At 40.9% G+C, this 18,782-nt stretch overlaps 1 protein-coding gene across 1 annotated transcript in view; it reads right to left on the reverse strand.

Moving 5' to 3' along the window:
* Nucleotides 1–18,782, reverse strand: part of CEP170B (centrosomal protein 170B) — a 155,210-nt gene that overhangs the window by 117,283 nt on the left and 19,145 nt on the right. Inside the window, exons 2-4 of the mRNA XM_030214678.1 lie at nt 16,676–16,812; nt 9,386–9,475; nt 2,078–2,156 (exon numbers count right to left, since the gene is read on the reverse strand). Coding sequence (XP_030070538.1) covers nt 2,078–2,156; nt 9,386–9,475; nt 16,676–16,780 — 274 coding nt within the window. The 5' untranslated portion in view covers nt 16,781–16,812. The remainder of the gene's footprint in view (nt 1–2,077; nt 2,157–9,385; nt 9,476–16,675; nt 16,813–18,782) is intronic.

Below are 18,782 nucleotides of genomic sequence, written 5' to 3' on the forward strand. Positions count from 1 at the left end.
GGTGGGAGGGGGTTAGTGACCAATGGGGGAGTAAGGGGAGGTCATCCCCGATTCTCTCCGGTGGTCATCTGGTCACTTTGGGCACCTTTCTGTGCCTTGGTCGTAAGAAAAACACAACCAGGTAAAGTCGTCCAAGTGCTCATCAGGGACGCCCTTTTTTTTTTTCCAATATGGGTCGAGAATACCCATGTATTAGGCACACTCAAGTCCCGCCATCGCTACGCCTCTTACACACCCCCGTGAACTTTGGTCATCCCCGTGACGGAAATCAGTTGGGGACGCCCAAAATCGGCTTTCGATTATACCGATTTGGACGACCCTGTGAGAAGGACGCCCATCTTCCGATTTGTGTCGAAAGATGGGCGTCCTTCTCTTTCGAAAATCAGCCTGCTAGTAACCTATGGAACTTAGTAAATCTAAGCGCTTTGAAAATGAGCCCTATGTTCACACAGAAATATTAAATTTTTTTTCTACAACTATTCTTGCATCTACAAAACCTGGGGGGAGGGGGAGTAAATTCTTCAGCCATATTTCAAGACAATCTGGATCCCTAAGGATGATCAACACTGGTAACAGGAGATAAAAGTACCTAGATCAACATTTTGTGTTCAAGTTCGTACACAGATGCAGTCAGACACTTAAATACATTCTCCGTTCTCGTGAAACTGCTGTGTGTCCAATAACCAGCAATCCTCTCAGGGCTGCCACTAGGTGACTTTTATAACCCTCTACATCAGCAGTTCCCAATTTCCCAGTTACTCATCAAGAGAGAACAGCAGCAGCTCTGCATCTCTAAGAATGTTACAAATCCCATTATATTCTAGGCTTTATTAAAAAATAAAAGGGTCTTACTGCATTAGAGAGCTTTGTGAAGCTGCCAGAGCTTGTGCTATACATAAATTCTGAAAGGGCAGTTTTCAAAAAGTATTTGCACACATAAAATATGATTTCTTTGTGCAGAAACAGGCGTGGAGGAGGAGTGGCCCAATGGTTAGTGCAATGGGCTGAGAACTAGGGGAACAGGCTTCGATTACCACTGCAGCTCCCTATGTACTCTAGGCCAGTCCAGTCCTGGAGTACCCCTTGCCAGTCAAGTTTTCAGGATATCCACAATGAATATGCATGAAAGATATCTAATATAATAATTCGCACTTCCAACACTGCCCCGCCCTCGAGGGAACTCTGTATAGTTGTCAGGGAAAGAAACGCGACGTCAGAAGGAGAAGGGACCAACCACAGGCAATCGCAATCGCTCTCAGTTTCCACAAACAGGAAATGAGGGCGGGACCAGAGGAACAGCTGAAATCACAGCCTGTACTTGCTGCACTTCAGTGTTGGCGGCCGAGCAGGAGGTAAAACTTTTTAAACAGCACACGTCCTCCTTGCACTCGCAGGCCATAGACACAGAGGGAGGGAGGCGCTGGGCGGCGGAAATCGGAAGAGGGGGGGGGGCCCTGAGATGAGAGAGAGGAGGGGGCCCTGGAACCTTGCTAGCGCCCGTTTCCTTTCTGTTCGAAACGGGCCTCTTTTACTAGTTTACATATAATGGAGGCAGTGTATGCAAATCAAGTTCATGTATATTCACTGTGGTACTCCAAGATTGGACTTGGGGGAACTGCCCTAGGAACTGTCCACTGCTCTAGATTAAAAAAAAAAAAAAATACAGACTGTGGAGCCCACTAGGGACAAAGAAAGTACCCATATATAATACGTAAACCACTTTGGTTATACACAGAAAGGAGGTATATAAGTTTATGACCCTTACATACCCTTTTGTGTAACATTAGGGCCTATATTTGATCAGAAACACAAAATAAAAAGTATATTAATGGAAACAGGACAGTTCTAACATTACTACATTATAAATTTTTCATTCATTATCTGGTAAATGCAGCCAAAAGGCATTTTTAGTGGACAATGAGCGGACTACGCAATCTAATAATAGTCCAGCAAGTTCCTGCAGTAACAAAAAAAACAACACTGCAGAGCAGCCAGAAAATCGAAAGGGATAACATTTTATAAATCAAACCAGGCAGGACAGGACAGGACCCCGAGCTCCTCACTAATGAAAGGATATCATAACCAAAGCGGATAACATCGCTTAACTTCAGCGTGATGTACTTCTGGTCAGGGATCCGCACATCATTCACAAATGTCTGCAGGGAGAAAGCAGAGACCGATTACAAAAAGATACAAACACCCCAGCTCTGCATCAGACACTAAGGTCCCGATGCTCAGAAGCAGATGTGGGCGCTAGAGGTGCCAGACTAATACCCACATTTGCTAGCGCCGAATGCTCAAAGCTGACGAGCGCGTGAAACGAGCTTACCATCAGTGCAATGAGCATGCAAATGCATGCTAAAGAGATCATCCCGTAATCCTACCCAATGCTCAGCGGGCAGCACACCAAACAAGGGCGCCCCTCCCGTGGCAAATCCTACGTCACCTCGGAGGTGGCGTTAGGGTTGTGCCGAGCCATGGGGAGGAATAACATACATAGTAACATAGTAGATGACGGCAGAAAAAGACCTGCACGGTCCATCCAGTCTGCCCAACAAGATAACTCATATTTGCTGCTTTTTGTGTATATCCTACTTTGATTTGTACCTGTGCTCTTCAGGGCACAGACCGTATAAGTCTGCCCAGCACTATCCCCGCCTCCCAACCACCAGCCCCTCCTCCCAACCACCGGCTCTGGCACAGACCGTATAAGTCTGCCCAGCACTATCCCCGCCTCCCAACCACCAGCCCCGCCTCCCGATCTTGACTAAGCTCCTGAGGATCCATTCCTTCGGCACAGTGTTGCTGGCGGCCTTGCAGTGATTGGTGGAGGAAACCCAGGCTGAGGGAAGCAAGGAGGGAGAAGTGTTTCACGGAGAAAGCCACAAAGAAACTCTGAAATGATACCGAAATCAACGGCTGCACCACAGCTTGTTTCTGTGAGAGTCCAGGCTTCAGTGTGAAAACCCGAGCCTTGCAACTTCGAAGCTAGCACTTCCTCCTCCTTCCCTCCTCCCCTTCTGGCATGCGCTCAAGAGCTGTGCTTAATGCACAACTCTTGAGCGCATGCGCCAGACACAATCCTCCACCGGAAGTCCCTAATGATCAACGCTATGAGAACACCTAAAGTTGCATGTTTCTAGCGTTGAGCATTAGGACATTCCTTTGCAGCACTGGTTTGGGCATTGTTTTTCCGCCGCTGTTCCATACAGTGACGGAGTTTTGATCATTGGGGCCTAAAACCACAAAATCTATACCCAATATCTGCCTAAATAACTTCTACAATTATTTGCATTAAGTCATACAACAGTGTGTTTGGTTTCAAATTGCATTACATTGAATTTTATTGAACTTTTACCTGGTGGGAACTAGTTCAAGTCAGTTTGCACAGTTAAAACAGAATATGGAGATGCTTAAATTAATCTTAATACAAAATATTCAAACACTGAAGATGTTATAATGTACAAAATCATATCTAATAAAACTCCCCCCCCAAAAAAAAAAAAAAAGAAAAGAAAAGAAAGCCAAACCAAACTAAACTCCAAGTATCTTCACTATTTCACTAGTCTCTTTAAAAAGCACATGATTAAAACTGCAAAAATCAAGAGAGGGTAATTCTATAACTGAGCATCTACAACACACTTACAAATGTGTCTACTAGGGGCCTATTGTATAAAGAAAAGTATACATCATCCACTTTTCTTTACAGAACACACCACAGAGCTGGTGGAAATGATTATCACGTAGATTATAGGATTCTATATGCTATCCACAGGATTTTATATATGGCACCCAGATTTGGCTCCCAAAATTTGCGTATGATCCCAAGATACATGTACAACTCAACTGGCTAAAGAGCCATTAACAAGCAAATTATTGACGTTAACCAAAGGACTCACACAAGCGAGCCTTCTCTGGAGTAGCCCCCACACTCTAGAATACACTCCCTGAAAGGCTTCACTTAACATAAGTCTATCTCTACTTCAGGAAGCAGGTGAAAGCTTGGCTCTTCAACCACTCCTTTAATGGAAGAAATAAACGACACCGGCTGCAAATACCATAACAGGACATGTTTACCCACTCCTACCCTAGTTAAAAATGTTCTAGCACCATTCTGACCTCATTTGCAACTTTCTTTAAATTAAACCCCTTATTTTTTTACTCCTATCACTCCAATTTATCTATATGTTCCATCTTTGCTTATACCCTAGGCTGTCTATGAAAATGTTTTGTTACATATTGTATTGACATTGTAATGTAGCATACTGTAATTGTCTATTGTTATGTTTGACTTATTCTTGCTATGCACCGCCTTGAGTGAATTCCTTCAAAATGGCAGTAAATACATCCTAATAAATAAATAATAAAAATAACCACCACCAATTAGGATTTGCGTGTGCATCTGGATGCCCAAATCCCATTGCGCACAACTCAAAAAGGGGTGAGACCAGGGAAGGGGGTATGGCCTCATTAGGTGCATTCCAAAATGTTGCACGTGTTACAGAATACTGGGTCTCCAAACCCAACTTGGACGCCAGCATTTATACCAGGTTTCAGCAGGTGTAAGTCTGGCCCCCAAAATTAGGGTGCAGATTGGCCCCAAGTACAATTTTATAAAGGGTGCATGTCCTTTATAGAACTGAGATTGTGCTAAAAAATGAGTGTCAGAAAAGATTAGCGTTAATTTACAGAATCCAGTCCCACGCATATAAATGTGTACCTCGCCTGTCCCCAAAACTCAGCACATGTGCTATGAGGTACAGTGGGGGAAATAAGTATTTGATCCCTTGCTGATTTTGTAAGTTTGCCCACTGACAAAGACATGAGCAGCCCATAATTGAAGGGTAGGTTATTGGTAACAGTGAGAGATAGCACATCACAAATTAAATCCGGAAAATCACATTGTGGAAAGTATATGAATTTATTTGCATTCTGCAGAGGGAAATAAGTATTTAATCCCTCTGGCAAACAAGACCTAATACTTGGTGGCAAAACCCTTGTTGGCAAGCACAGCGGTCAGACGTCTTCTGTAGTTGATGATGAGGTTTGCACACATGTCAGGAGGAATTTTGGTCCACTCCTCTTTGCAGATCATCTCTAAATCATTAAGAGTTCTGGGCTGTCGCTTGGCAACTCGCAGCTTCAGCTCCCTCCATAAGTTTTCAATGGGATTAAGGTCTGGTGACTGGCTAGGCCACTCCATGACCCTAATGTGCTTCTTCCTGAGCCACTCCTTTGTTGCCTTGGCTGTATGTTTTGGGTCATTGTCGTGCTGGAAGACCCAGCCACGACCCATTTTTAAGGCCCTGGCGGAGGGAAGGAGGTTGTCACTCAGAATTGTACGGTACATGGCCCCATCCATTCTCCCATTGATGCGGTGAAGTAGTCCTGTGCCCTTAGCAGAGAAACACCCCCAAAACATAACATTTCCACCTCCATGCTTGACAGTGGGGACGGTGTTCTTTGGGTCATAGGCAGCATTTCTCTTCCTCCAAACACGGCGAGTTGAGTTCATGCCAAAGAGCTCAATTTTGTCTCATCTGACCACAGCACCTTCTCCCAATCACTCTCGGCATCATCCAGGTGTTCACTGGCAAACTTCAGACGGGCCGTCACATGTGCCTTCCGGAGCAGGGGGACCTTGCGGGCACTGCAGGATTGCAATCCGTTATGTCGTAATGTGTTACCAATGGTTTTCGTGGTGACAGTGGTCCCAGCTGCCTTGAGATCATTGACAAGTTCCCCCCTTGTAGTTGTAGGCTGATTTCTAACCTTCCTCATGATCAAGGATACCCCACGAGGTGAGATTTTGCGTGGAGCCCCAGATCTTTGTCGATTGACAGTCATTTTGTACTTCTTCCATTTTCTTACTATGGCACCAACAGTTGTCTCCTTCTCGCCCAGTGTCTTACTGATGGTTTTGTAGCCCATTCCAGCCTTGTGCAGGTGTATGATCTTGTCCCTGACATCCTTAGACAGCTCCTTGCTCTTGGCCATTTTGTAGAGGTTAGAGTCTGACTGATTCACTGAGTCTGTGGACAGGTGTCTTTCATACAGGTGACCATTGCCGACAGCTGTCTGTCATGCAGGTAACGAGTTGATTTGGAGCATCTACCTGGTCTGTAGGGGCCAGATCTCTTACTGGTTGGTGGGGGATCAAATACTTATTTCCCTCTGCAGAATGCAAATAAATTCATATACTTTCCACAATGTGATTTTCCGGATTTAATTTGTGATGTGCTATCTCTCACTGTTACCAATAACCTACCCTTCAACTATGGGCTGCTCATGTCTTTGTCAGTGGGCAAACTTACAAAATCAGCAAGGGATCAAATACTTATTTCCCCCACTGTATATGGGCAGCCAAATACTCCGTTGGGAGGAAAGGTGCTGCATTGGGAGCACTTTCACTTTACTTTTTTTTTATATATATTAAATAAAATTAAGTGAGAACATTAAGAGGCTCATTTTCAAAGCACAGACTACAAAGTTACATGGAGGGGCATTTTCTATATGACGTCTAAATCTGACTTTGGACATTTTGCTCAAAACATCCAGAATCTGATTACAAATACAGCCATTTTTGAAACAGCAAAACGATTATCTTTTTCTTTGGAAAATGGCCACGTTAGATGCTTTTGTGCTCTGTATATTTTTGGTCCATTTTCAAAAAAAAATGTCCAAGTGCAAAGCGCACAAAACCAAGCCACTGGGATGTAGGAGGAGCCAGTATTCTTAGTAGACTGGCCACACAGACATCCCAGGAGAGCAATGGGGGGCACTTCAGTGGACTTCAAATAAATGCTACCAGGGACACATCTCACCGTTGTTCCCTTATCTTGTCTAATGAGGCCCCTAAAACCCACCCAAAAACCTCTGCCCCCAATTGTATACCGCTACAATAGCCCTTATGGGTGAAGGGGATCAACTATATGTGGGTACAGTAGATTTTTGGTGAGTTTTGGAGAGCTGACACATTCCACCACATGTGTACCAGTTACAGTGGTGGGCCTGGGTCCCCTTCTCTACAGTGCACTGCACCAAACCACTAGGCTACTCCAGGGACCTGCTTGCTGCAACATCTGAGACTGTCATAGAAGCTGGTATGTACTGTTTCTTTTACATCTTTGGGGGGTGGGGGGGGGGGTCAGTGACCACTGGGAGAGTAAAGGGAGATCATTCCTTTTTTCCTCTGATGGTCATCTGGTCATTTAAGGCACTTTTTTTGTGGCTTAGTCATTATTAAAGCAGGTCTAGCTCAGTGTCTTACTTTTAGTCCTGGACGTTTTCGTTTTGTTCCATTATGGCTGAAAAACATCCAGGTGTTAGGAATGCCCAAATCCCCCCTTGAGATTTGGACAAACTGAAGATGAACAGCATAGAAAAACGTCTGGAAACTGGGTTTCGAAAATACAGATTTGGACGTTTTGGAAAGAAAAACATCCAATACTGCTTTATGCCACTTTTACTCTTTCAAAAATGAGCCCCATAATAACCTATGTTATGCGCTTTGAAAATGAGCACCTAAATGTTTTTACTCTTTGTTTGTTTTTTTTGATACCCTATAACCTTTGAGAAGACAAACTAGGTGGAATCCAAAATAATGTGGTAAGAGCAGAGCAAAGCAGAAAATAATCTACAATTTAGGAGCCTAGAGCAATAGAGATCAACTTAGGGCTCACGCTTAAATGACAAGGTCAGAAACAGGTAGCAGAGGAGAAGGGACAAACAAATTTCACGCTGATGTGTTTGTTAGCACTTTTAATTGCTAAACTCTATTTTTTCTTGGAGAGGGCAGGTCAAGGGGGTGGAGAGTGGGTGTTCCTCTGCCAATCAGTTAGTGCAACTACGTTAACTCACGCTAACTGGTTAGCACAGGATTACCGCGTGAGCCCTTATCACCTACACAACAGGTACTGCCAAGGGCTCACATGGTAATTTTTGTATTAATGGTTAAGCGCTACTGGCAACCAATTTGGCTTTTTAACTCGAGCAAGAAGGATCGACCTTGCTCCAATTTTACCGAACAACAAAGTATATTTCATTGGCAACTAACGGGACAACTCATCTTAATTGTCACCCTAAAAGGAGTAAGTTCTGCTGCTCCTCATATGTCACAATTTTTTTGACCCCTAATGCAGGCACTTAGCGCCGTAACACGGCCCCTGTCGGGTCATTAAGGGAAGAAATGGCATTGAAGTTAGATGATTAAAGTAACTGTGTCCCGATTTTGAAGGCTCCCGGTGCTTCTTTTTCCTATTTGAACATTTTCTAATTTTTGTATTAATGGCCGTGTGCTAATCGGCCATTTTACTGCTGCAGTAAAAATGGCCTTAACGCACAAGAAAAACCCACACAAGGTCGCACTACAGCCACTTTTTACCACAACTTAGTAAAAGGATCGCAAATTCTCTTTAAACAACTAAGTACCTTACAAAGCATACTTAACTAAGGGGCTCATTTTCAAAGCACTTTAGGAAACTATAGACCTTTGTAAGTCTTTGTGCTTTGAAAGTACTTCTCTTTGTATGCATGGGTAAATTTTAAAAAAGAAACAGTTTCTTAAATTGTGCTGTAATCAATTGTCACTCTTAGTTATACACGAACTGATTCCACATAATTCGACCAGCAATGCAAAACAATTCACTTCCTGAAATCCTCATAATGAATATCTTTCAATAAAAGGTACTGGAAGAAGGCATTTCCCCTCAGATCTCAAAATCCTTCCTGGTTGATAGCCATGCAAAACAAACTCCCCCAAAATAATTCATGCCAATCTATCATTTCAAGTTTATTCATATCTTGATATACTGCTCTACTACTACTACTACTAACTGACATTTCTAAAGCGCTACTAGGGTTACGCAGCGCTGTACAATTTAAACATAGAAGGACAGTCCCTGCTCAAAGAGCTTACAATATACTGCTCAACAGCAAACTAAGTGATTTACAATTAAATCATTCTGTGGAAATTATAGAAATGAACTACAATGCTGATAGGAAAGAAACGGTCAAGTATAGGAAGTTATAAAGTCAAGCGCAGAGAAAGATATACGCTTCAGTACCAACATACCCTCCCTGATCTTCAAAAGGGGCAAAAGGTAGGGGGAAAAATGTGAAGGTTCTTCTGGGCTATGGTATCATTTAGAAAAAGCATCCCAGAATAAAAAGGTTTTGAGTTCAAGTCTGAATGGGAAGGTTCGAGTCTCAGGGAAAACCAAAATTCCACTGAAAGTTCTGGTACAAATAGTGTCCAGAGCTATGACGCAGAAGGAAGGGATCACCTAAGGGGTTATGAGGGGGTTTATAAAGTATCAATAAACAAGATAGATACGAAGGTTGTCGTGAATAGCAGATTTTATGGGCGAGAGCAATGATTACTTACCCCATTTAAGCTGCCGAGGTCTTTCACCTTGTGCTCATCCTTGTCCATGTCATAGTTGATTACTGCATGTTGCTTGTCTACGCTGCGGGACTGAGAATTGAGTTAGGATGAATACAAGATCATTAAGCAACAGCTCACAACGTTGTTTTTAGCCAGACGCAACTATTCCATATGAGCAAAGCACGGATTCCCAGTAACTCACATGTAATGGTCATTTGATATAGCTCATACACAGTTTTGTGGGTATATTTCAAACCTATCTGAGAAGAAATAAGGATAAAAAAAAAAAATGTACATACTTGTCTCAGTGTTAACTCTGTAAAGTGGACACCAATTATGTGCCTACAATGTTTTATATTTTTCTCTTTTCATTTTCTTTATTTATATTTGTGATATATATAAGCGAGCTGTATCATTAGCTAGAAAGAACTATGAGGGAGTCCAAAGGTAGGACCGACTAACTAAGTCAGGTGGCTTGCTGGAAATTGCTCCAGCACAGTGCACCAGGTCACAGAGGTTTGCTGGACCCTTACAGCCGAGACAAAGTTCAAAAGTAATTCAATTCTCTTTTGGTTCGACAGACAGTAGGTAATGATTAAATGATAAAGCATTAATAGTTTTCAAAATAATTTTTTTAATGAAGTTCTTATTTGATTTTACAGGAAGACAGAGAGACGTGTAATTTGTAAAAATTGTTGCAGTTTGCTGGGCTGTTTTCTACCATGTAGTAAAGTTTCAGTGCACATGGATATCATATTGTTGTTGGGATTCACCGTTTTTCATGAATGATCACAAGGTCATTAGTTCAAGGCTAATTTTTTCAGTTCTATTTTTGGTAAGTAGTTTATTATAAGACATTTAAGATTTTTTATAAGTACATAAGTACATAACGTAAGTACATAAGTATTGCCATACTGGGACAGACCAAGCCCAGCATCCTGTTTCCAACAGTGGCCAATCCAGGTCACAAATACCTGGCAAGATCCCCAAAATGCACAAAACATTTTATTTGTTGCATTTGTATCCCACATTTTCCCACCTTATACTGCTTATCCCAGAAATAGTGGATTTTCCCCAAGTTCATTTAATAACGGTCTATGGACTTTTCCTTTGTTATTTAATTTTTCCGAGACTCTTGACAGTCCATCACAATCAGTGTGTGCTAATCTGCTCTGGCACTGCATTAGTTATCATCTAATGTTTATGGCTTTAATTTTTTTTTTAACATTTAATATTTTGGCGTTAAAGTTTTTTTATGTGAGGTTTATTTATGTTTATGTATATTGTTTACATATGTTTTGTAGGATTTATCCCCTGATGCAGGTAGTTTGCCAAATTGTTGCCTTATCAGATGTCCTTTGATGATTTGCTCCAATAAAGTTTCCTGTGATTGCTATGCTGTCTGTCTATCCTTTGTATGTGCTGGTTCTCCTATTGTTGTCAATTCCTTAACGAAATTTTACATACAATGGAAGCAATGCATACAGGGAAGGGCAACGAAAATGATAAAGGGGATGGGACGACTTCCTTATGACGAAAGGCTCCAAGCGGCTAGGGTTCAGCTTGGAGAAAAGACGGCTGAGGGAGATAAATAGAGGTCTATAAAACTAGTGGAGTGGAACGGGTAGACGTGAATCGATTGTTTACTCTTTCCAAAAATACTAGGACTAGGGGGCACGCAATGAAGCTACAAGCAAATTTAAATTGAATCTGACAAAATATTTCTTCACCTCAACATGTAATTAAACTCTGGAATTTGTTGCCAGAGAATTAATAAAAGCAGTTAGCTTAGCGGAGTTTAAAAAAGGTTTGGATGGCTTCCTAAAGGAAAAGTCCATAGACCATTATTAAAATGGCCTTGGGAAAAAATTCAATGCTTATTTCTAGAATACTTTAGACAAAGTGATTATATTGCAATAGGGCCCTTGTTGACTGCAGAGGTTATCTCATAACTTGCCAAAAGTCCGTATGTGCCAATTGTAGTTGTGGCTCAAGGGACTGAGTATATTTGTAATCATTGATTGCCTCCAGCCAACCAGTAGTACCGAATAGTGCTCACGTATAAAAACAAACTCGGGTGCCTCATTAATTAACATCAATTGAATGCAAACCCAAATATATGGGCACTATAAATCTTTATATGTACTACTGCTCGAATAATTCAAAAATTAAACATTATTGCAATAAAAAAGCAAATAATGCACCAAGACTACTTAGCTTGCGAGCTACAAACTATATCATGTTTATCTTCTAAAGTTGGAGCTTCTCGGGTTTCACCATACCAATGTGGAACCTTACTGGCAACTCCGATACCGTTGTACGCCCGACAGGACCCTGTTTCGCGGTCTCTTGCTTTGTCAAGGGCATAAATCTCTAAAAAACGGAAACGAAATTGTAAGTATTAAAAACAGCTTAGTTAACATTTATTTTCTGAGCGCACCTGGCTTCTGGACTCACAGTGTCGACGGTTGTAGTCAGAGTATCGCCACTACAAAAATGGCGCTAGCGTTGTTAGTTATAGCCATCGAGGCTCCACCCCTTAAAGCTACGTCATAGGCAGCTGATCGTATGTGTGAATGAAATTAAAAGAAACAGTTCCATTGAAGATGAGCGTTCAGACCATAAGGCTCAACTGTGTTCAAACGGAAAATCCATTGTGTTTCTTTTTGTAACAATAATCTATTGATATTGCCCCCACGGGCATTGGGTATAATACAGTCGATCACCATACATCTTAGAGATTCAATAGAATGTTGGTTCAAAATGCAGTGTTGAACAAGTGGGGCTCCTATGATACGGGCTGAAATTCTTGATCTATGCTCTACCATTCTGGCATTCAAAGATCTATTTGATTTACCGATGTATGCCTTGCCACAGGGACACTTAATGTAGTAAATGATATGGGTAGTACGGCAGGTCGTTTGATGTTTAAGTTGAATTGTCTGACCATTGTGATAGAAACTTGCTGTCTCGATGGTCAGGGGGCATGTTTTGCATCCATTTTTATTGCATCTGCTATGTCTGCCTTGTGTATTAAACCCAGTCAATCTGGGATCTGGCAAATCAGCTGGACTTAAAATTTCACTTAAGTTGCGTGCTCGAGAAAAAGCCATCCTCAAACGACAATTTTCAAAAATAGGATGGGCGCGCATAATATCCCAATGTTGTTTGATAATGTGTGTAGCGGCTTCTCCACCTTGCACATATCTCATAATGAAGGTCATCAAAGAATCTTCTTGTAATTCTGATGTTGTATTTTGTAGGAGCAAATCCCGATTCACATATTTAGCCTTTGTATATGCTTTATTCAGGATAGCTTTGGGATAACTGCGTTGTATTAGTTTGGACCCGAAGTTATTGGCTTGCTGCATAAAGTCTGTTTCATCAGTGCAGATCCGTTTATATCTTAGGAATTGTGAAAAAGGCAAGCTTTGGCGGAGGGTTTTAGGATGACAACTGCCATATTCCAAGATGGAATTCCTATCTGTGGGTTTAATATGTACCTTAGTGTGGAACCCATTGTCTTTTAAAGTGATTTCTACATCAAGGAAATGGATATTGTTGGTGGAAAACGTCACAGTAAACTGAATCCGAGGATGGCAGTTATTTAACCATAACTGAAAGGCTGCTAGTTCGCTGGCAGTCCCCTTCCATAGGACAAAGATGTCATCTATATACCTACGCCAAAGCATTATATTATGCTGGTAAGGGGAAGACTGGAGCCATTTATTTTCAAATGCGGCCATATACAGATTAGCTAAAGTCGGGGCAAACGTGGCACCCATGGCCACACCTGAAATCTGAAGGTACAAGCTGTTAACAAATTTAAAAAAGTTCTTACAAAGAGCTATCTTCAATAGTGACATCAGGAATCTGGTCGGGACCTCATGGGGTCTTTGTCTCCTCTGTAACTCCGTATACACTACTTCTATGAGCTCATCCTGGGGAATCATAGTGTACAAAGATTTAATATCGAAGGTTACCATTATACATTGAGCAAATGGAACATTTATATCCTTCAAAATTTGTAGAAAATGAGTAGTATCTTTGATGTATGAAGGACAAAGTGGGACACTTACTTTCAGAAACGAATCCAGATAAATGGAAAGTGGCTCTAGAAGAGAGCCTCTGGAAGAAATAATGGGTCTACCAGGAGGCTTGTTGAGATCTTTGTGTATTTTTGGTAATAGGTACATCACCGGTATAATAGGGGTTTTGTTGTTCAAAAATTGAAATTCTTTGTTTGTCAAATAGCCCATTTCCAAGCCCTCTTTAGTAATGTCTTGAATCAATAGTTGTAACTGTGCGGTGCAATCATGCTGTAATTCAACATAAGACGTCTGGTCTGCAAGTTGTGCTGTTGCTTCGGTTAGATATTGCACTTTATTGAGAACAACAACAGCTCCGCCTTTATCGGCCCTCTTTATCGTTATTGCGGGATTATTTTTTAGTTCTCTAAGGGCACTTCGTTCGTCCTTTGATAGATTGTCTCGGGTATGAAATGATTTCTTGTCAAAAAGTTTTTGAACATCGCGTAAGACTAACTTTAGAAGATAAACATGATATAGTTTGGAGCTCGCAAGCTAAGTAGTCTTGGTGCATTATTTGCTTTTTTATTGCAATAATGTTTAATTTTTGAATTATTCGAGCAGTAGTACATATAAAGATTTATAGTGCCCATATATTTGGGTTTGCATTCAATTGATGTTAATTAATGAGGCACCCGAGTTTGTTTTTATACGTGAGCACTATTCGGTACTACTGGTTGGCTGGAGGCAATCAATGATTACAAATATACTCAGTCCCTTGAGCCACAACTACAATTGGCACATACGGACTTTTGGCAAGTTATGAGATAACCTCTGCAGTCAACAAGGGCCCTATTGCAATATAATCACTTTGTCTAAAGATTGTTGTGTAGCTATACAAAGTGTCTACGGACAAAGTTCTGCCATTTATCTTGTTTTTCTATTTCTAGAATAAGCAGCATAAAATGTATTGAACATTTTTTGGATCTTGCCAGGTACTTGTGACCTGGAAACAGGTTGCTGGGCTTGATGGACCTTTGGTCTGTCCCAGTATGGCAATACTTATGTACTTATAATACCACAAAACCCAGCCCAGTCTGCAGCTCCCAAAGACCAGAACTGCCCAACAGTGGCTGGGATGGACCTTTCACAGAGTAAGGACACATCCACATTTCAGTAATGTTTATTTTGGATGTGTTCTGGAGCTGGGGGTGGCAAATGTTAGCAAATGCATGTTCAGAAAGATTTCAGGATTTGAAAACCTTGAATCAAACATGTAAACCTACTCATAAGTAATATACAATGCATCAAGGAAATGGGCACATATCAGGTACTTTATATGAGAGGAAATAATTAGAATTTAAAAAAAACTGCAAAAATGTGCTGAGCCAGCACTGGCTCGGTAATTACTGCTGTAGTGTTCCAACCCTAACCTCATTTTAGTTTGTCTAAAGAGCTCTCGACCCACGCACTGTTGCAGCTATAAAGAATAAATACCTTGAAATTACATTAGCCAAACCCAAGCTCCAGACAGTACACAGCACGGCCTCACCCAGCCAAGCACCCAGCAGTCAAGGTTTCCCAAACTAAACAGAGACATTTATTCTAAATTTAAGAAAATTATCATCCCCAGTTCCCTAAACTGGCACAGTAAGCAAGAAGGCTCCACCCTGTTGGACTGCAGGGTCAGAGCCAATTACACATCAACTGTGAAGACCCAGAAGGCAAAATAAGTTGCCTAAACAGTCCAGGCCCGACCCAAAATCTTACTATGTGCAGAATAATTTATGCACGTCTACACCGTTCTAAGCAGGTCTGAACCAACTGTCTGTGGTTGGCTTAGGCAACCAACTTGACAATGTCCTACACAGAAGCATGGTAGATAAGACCAAGAATATTATAACACCTCTGTATCGCTCCATGGTGCAGCCTCACCATGCGTATTGCATTCAATTCTGGTCACTGTATCTCAAAAAAAAAAAAAAAAGATATAGCAGAATTAAAAAAGGTTTAAAGAAGATAAAGGAGATAAACTCCTCTCATATGAGGAAAGAGTTTAGGGCTCTTCAGCTTGGAAAAGAGACGGCTGAGGGGAGATAAGATTGAGGTCTATAAAATCCTGAGTGGTGTAGAACAAGTAGAAGTAAATCAAAAAGTACAAAGACCAGGGGACATTTAATGGAAATTACATGGAAATACTTTTAACACAAACAGGAAGAAATATTTTTTCACTCAAAGAATAGTTAAGCCTAGAACTCGCTGCTGGAGGATGTGGTAATAGCAGTTAGCATGTCTAGGTTTTAAAAAGGTTTGGACAAGTTCCTGGAGGTCACTGTAAAGTTATCTTCACTTCATCAAAGCACTGAAAACCTCCTTGTTTAAGCAATTTTTAACTGGTTGATCAGTTAATCAAATTTTATGGGGTTTTTTTTACATTATACTTTATCATGTCTGTTTTTTCGCTTGTTACTCTCCAGAAATTGCTGGATCTCTTCATACGTAACCTGCATAAAACCTAACCAGCTTTTTGAAGAATATAAGAATGCATGTAATGTAATGAACTAGTCTACTCAACAAAACGTAACTGTTCATGCACATAAATATCTTTAATTTGGAAGCCAATTCAGTAATGGTATCACAGAAAGACACACAGCTGGAGGAAGGTTGAAAGATGAGATTCCTAAAACAGGGGACATGGTTCTACCAGAGGGACAAGTTGCAATTCCTGATTTGTGTGAAACAGAAGAAAACATCTGCTTATGAAAATTAATAAGAGAGTCAGAAATGAAAAACTGAAAGCAACAACATAAACAGCCTAATTCTGGTATCGAACAATCCACGCGACAGCACCAATTCAAAATGATCACTGCTGTACTTGGATTTAGCCTCTCTGGAATCTAATTGTGAACTCCTAGAATGATGAACCATAAAGCTTGTCTTTACTAAATCATGTCAAAACTTATTCTAGAACAAAAAGGAAATCTGTTTTCGGTCCTTACACCTGGGGAGGATCAGATTGTGCAGCAAGATCTTATTACTGAATTATGTACAGCCACCTCTGGGGTGCAGAAATGCGCACACTGGTCACTTTTCCAAGCAATAAAGATATGCATAACATTCCTGCCACCAAGACATGTTAACTGTTTAGAAAAGCTAACTCTAGTCATCCTTTGATTTGGTTTACACATACCCAAGCAGGACGCATGTGCTCAATAAACATAAAATCACATTAAAAAAACAAGAGCAAAAGAAATGAATTTACCTGAAGGATTAATTCACAGTCTTCACGGCCCACAAAGATCATCTCTCGAGGGAGGCGATGACGATTGCCTGAGCTGCTCACCAGGAACCACGACGTGACACTCATCTTTGGGCTTTGGCACTTAATTCATAAACATCCTAAACAAATATAGCATTACAAAAATTAGCACAATTATAAAGCTCAGTACTGGGTGGTGTTTTAAAATGATGATGCATTCTGTGGAACGGTTCCCTAATTCTAGTGATTCAGGAGGTGTGACCCCAGGCCTCAGGTACCACTAGATCCACACAACAGCAGTTGAAGTACAGACTTTCAATTCAGCAATAAAAGATGTGTGACCCAAGCAACAGCCGCTCTGGAAGTTTTTCTCCTCCTTATTTAGGCTTCCTGTTCCCCAGTTTTATCGCTGTTCTAATTCCCATCCCAGCGTAATGTTCAGACACAGATGGTGATAGATATGGCTCTTCTGCTGTGCCATCTGTCAGATGAGCAACCAGGGCTCGGCTCCTTCACCATCCCACCACACTCATCTCCCCTTAATCCTATCTCAGGCCACCTCCCTTGCTTCTTGTTAAACTGCAATTCATGTACCATCGTTTAGCACACTCGTTAGGGAACATTGTTGTAAGGCATCCCAGAACATGTATACAAAAGATGCTATCCAGAATAACCCAGTGATGTCCAAGAATACAGGCAAACACTTATACATGCTTAAAACACATACACAAAAAAAGAGTTTATGTACAGACAAGGTGGAACAAAAAATACAAATAATCAGCGATGATACCATAAAAGAAGGGAAGTCCACACAGTCTTAAAAGGTATTACATGTCCTTTTCCTACCCATACAGGGGCAAAACATGGTACATGCCACCAGAGCAGCCTCCTGCTGTTAGATCACTGGAAGAAAAGGTGTTGGACTAAGAAATGTGGAAAAAGAGTAGATGACAGAAAAAAAAGAGCAAAGGAAAAAAAAACAGAAAAGAGAACTTTGAAGTATAAAAAAATAAAAAAATAACAAATGTATTGCAAAACTCTTCACACCCTGGCACATTTTCCAAAGTCTGGGAGTCACTGACTATCAGCTCATGCTAAAGCTGTTACTGTGCGTTATCTACTGTAAAGCCAAAGAAACAGACTGGGCTCTGTGTAGATAACACGTTAACAATATTAATACACCCTGTTACTAAACAACCCCCCCCCCCCCCCCAATGCTGTCTAAACAACATAATTTGAAATGTATTAACATAAGATTTTTTTTTTTTAATCAACTCAGCATATTGTACATTTTCAACCTGAAAGAAACAGGAAACCAAAAAGTCTTGGACACCTTGGGTCATAGAAGTGCCTTAAAAAGGATCCATAATAAATTAAATAGAGCCCACTTGTGTTCAATCACAGTAGTTCAACAGAAATATCTATAAATCTGGAGGATGTAATGACGCAAATTGACAAATTGAAGAGTAGCAAATCTCCTGGACCAGATGGTATTCATCTCAGAGTACTGATAAAACTGAAAAATGAACTTGCAAAACTATTGTTAGTAATATGTAATTTATCTTTAAAATCAAGCATGGTACCGGAATATTGGAGGGTGTTCAACGTAACGCCGATTTTTTTAAAAAGTTCCACAGGTGATCCAGGAAATTGTATGCCAGTGAGACTGACGTCGGTGCAAGGCAAAATGTTAGAGTATTATAAAGAACAAGATTACAGAGCATATTCAAAAGCATGGATTAATGAGACAAAGCCAACATAGATTTAGTGAAGGGAAATCTTGCCTCACCAATCTATTACATTTCTTTGAAGGGTTGAACAAACATGTGGATAAAGGCAGTCGATATTGTGTATCTGGATTTTCAAAAGGCAAAGCACCTTATGAAAGACTCCAGAGGAAACTGGGAGAGTCATGGGATAGGAGGTAGTGTTCTATTGTGGAATAAAAACTGGTTAAAAGATAGAAAACAGAGAGAAATGGTCAGTATTCTCAATGGAGAGGGGTAGATAGCGAGGCTCCCCAGGGGTCTGTGCTGGGACCGCTGCTTCTTAACATATTTATAAATGATCTAGAGATGGGATTAACTAGTGAGGTATTTAAATTTGTTGA

Source organism: Microcaecilia unicolor, chromosome 9 (genome assembly GCF_901765095.1).
Source record: "Microcaecilia unicolor chromosome 9, aMicUni1.1, whole genome shotgun sequence".
Classification (NCBI taxonomy): Eukaryota; Metazoa; Chordata; class Amphibia; order Gymnophiona; family Siphonopidae; genus Microcaecilia; species Microcaecilia unicolor.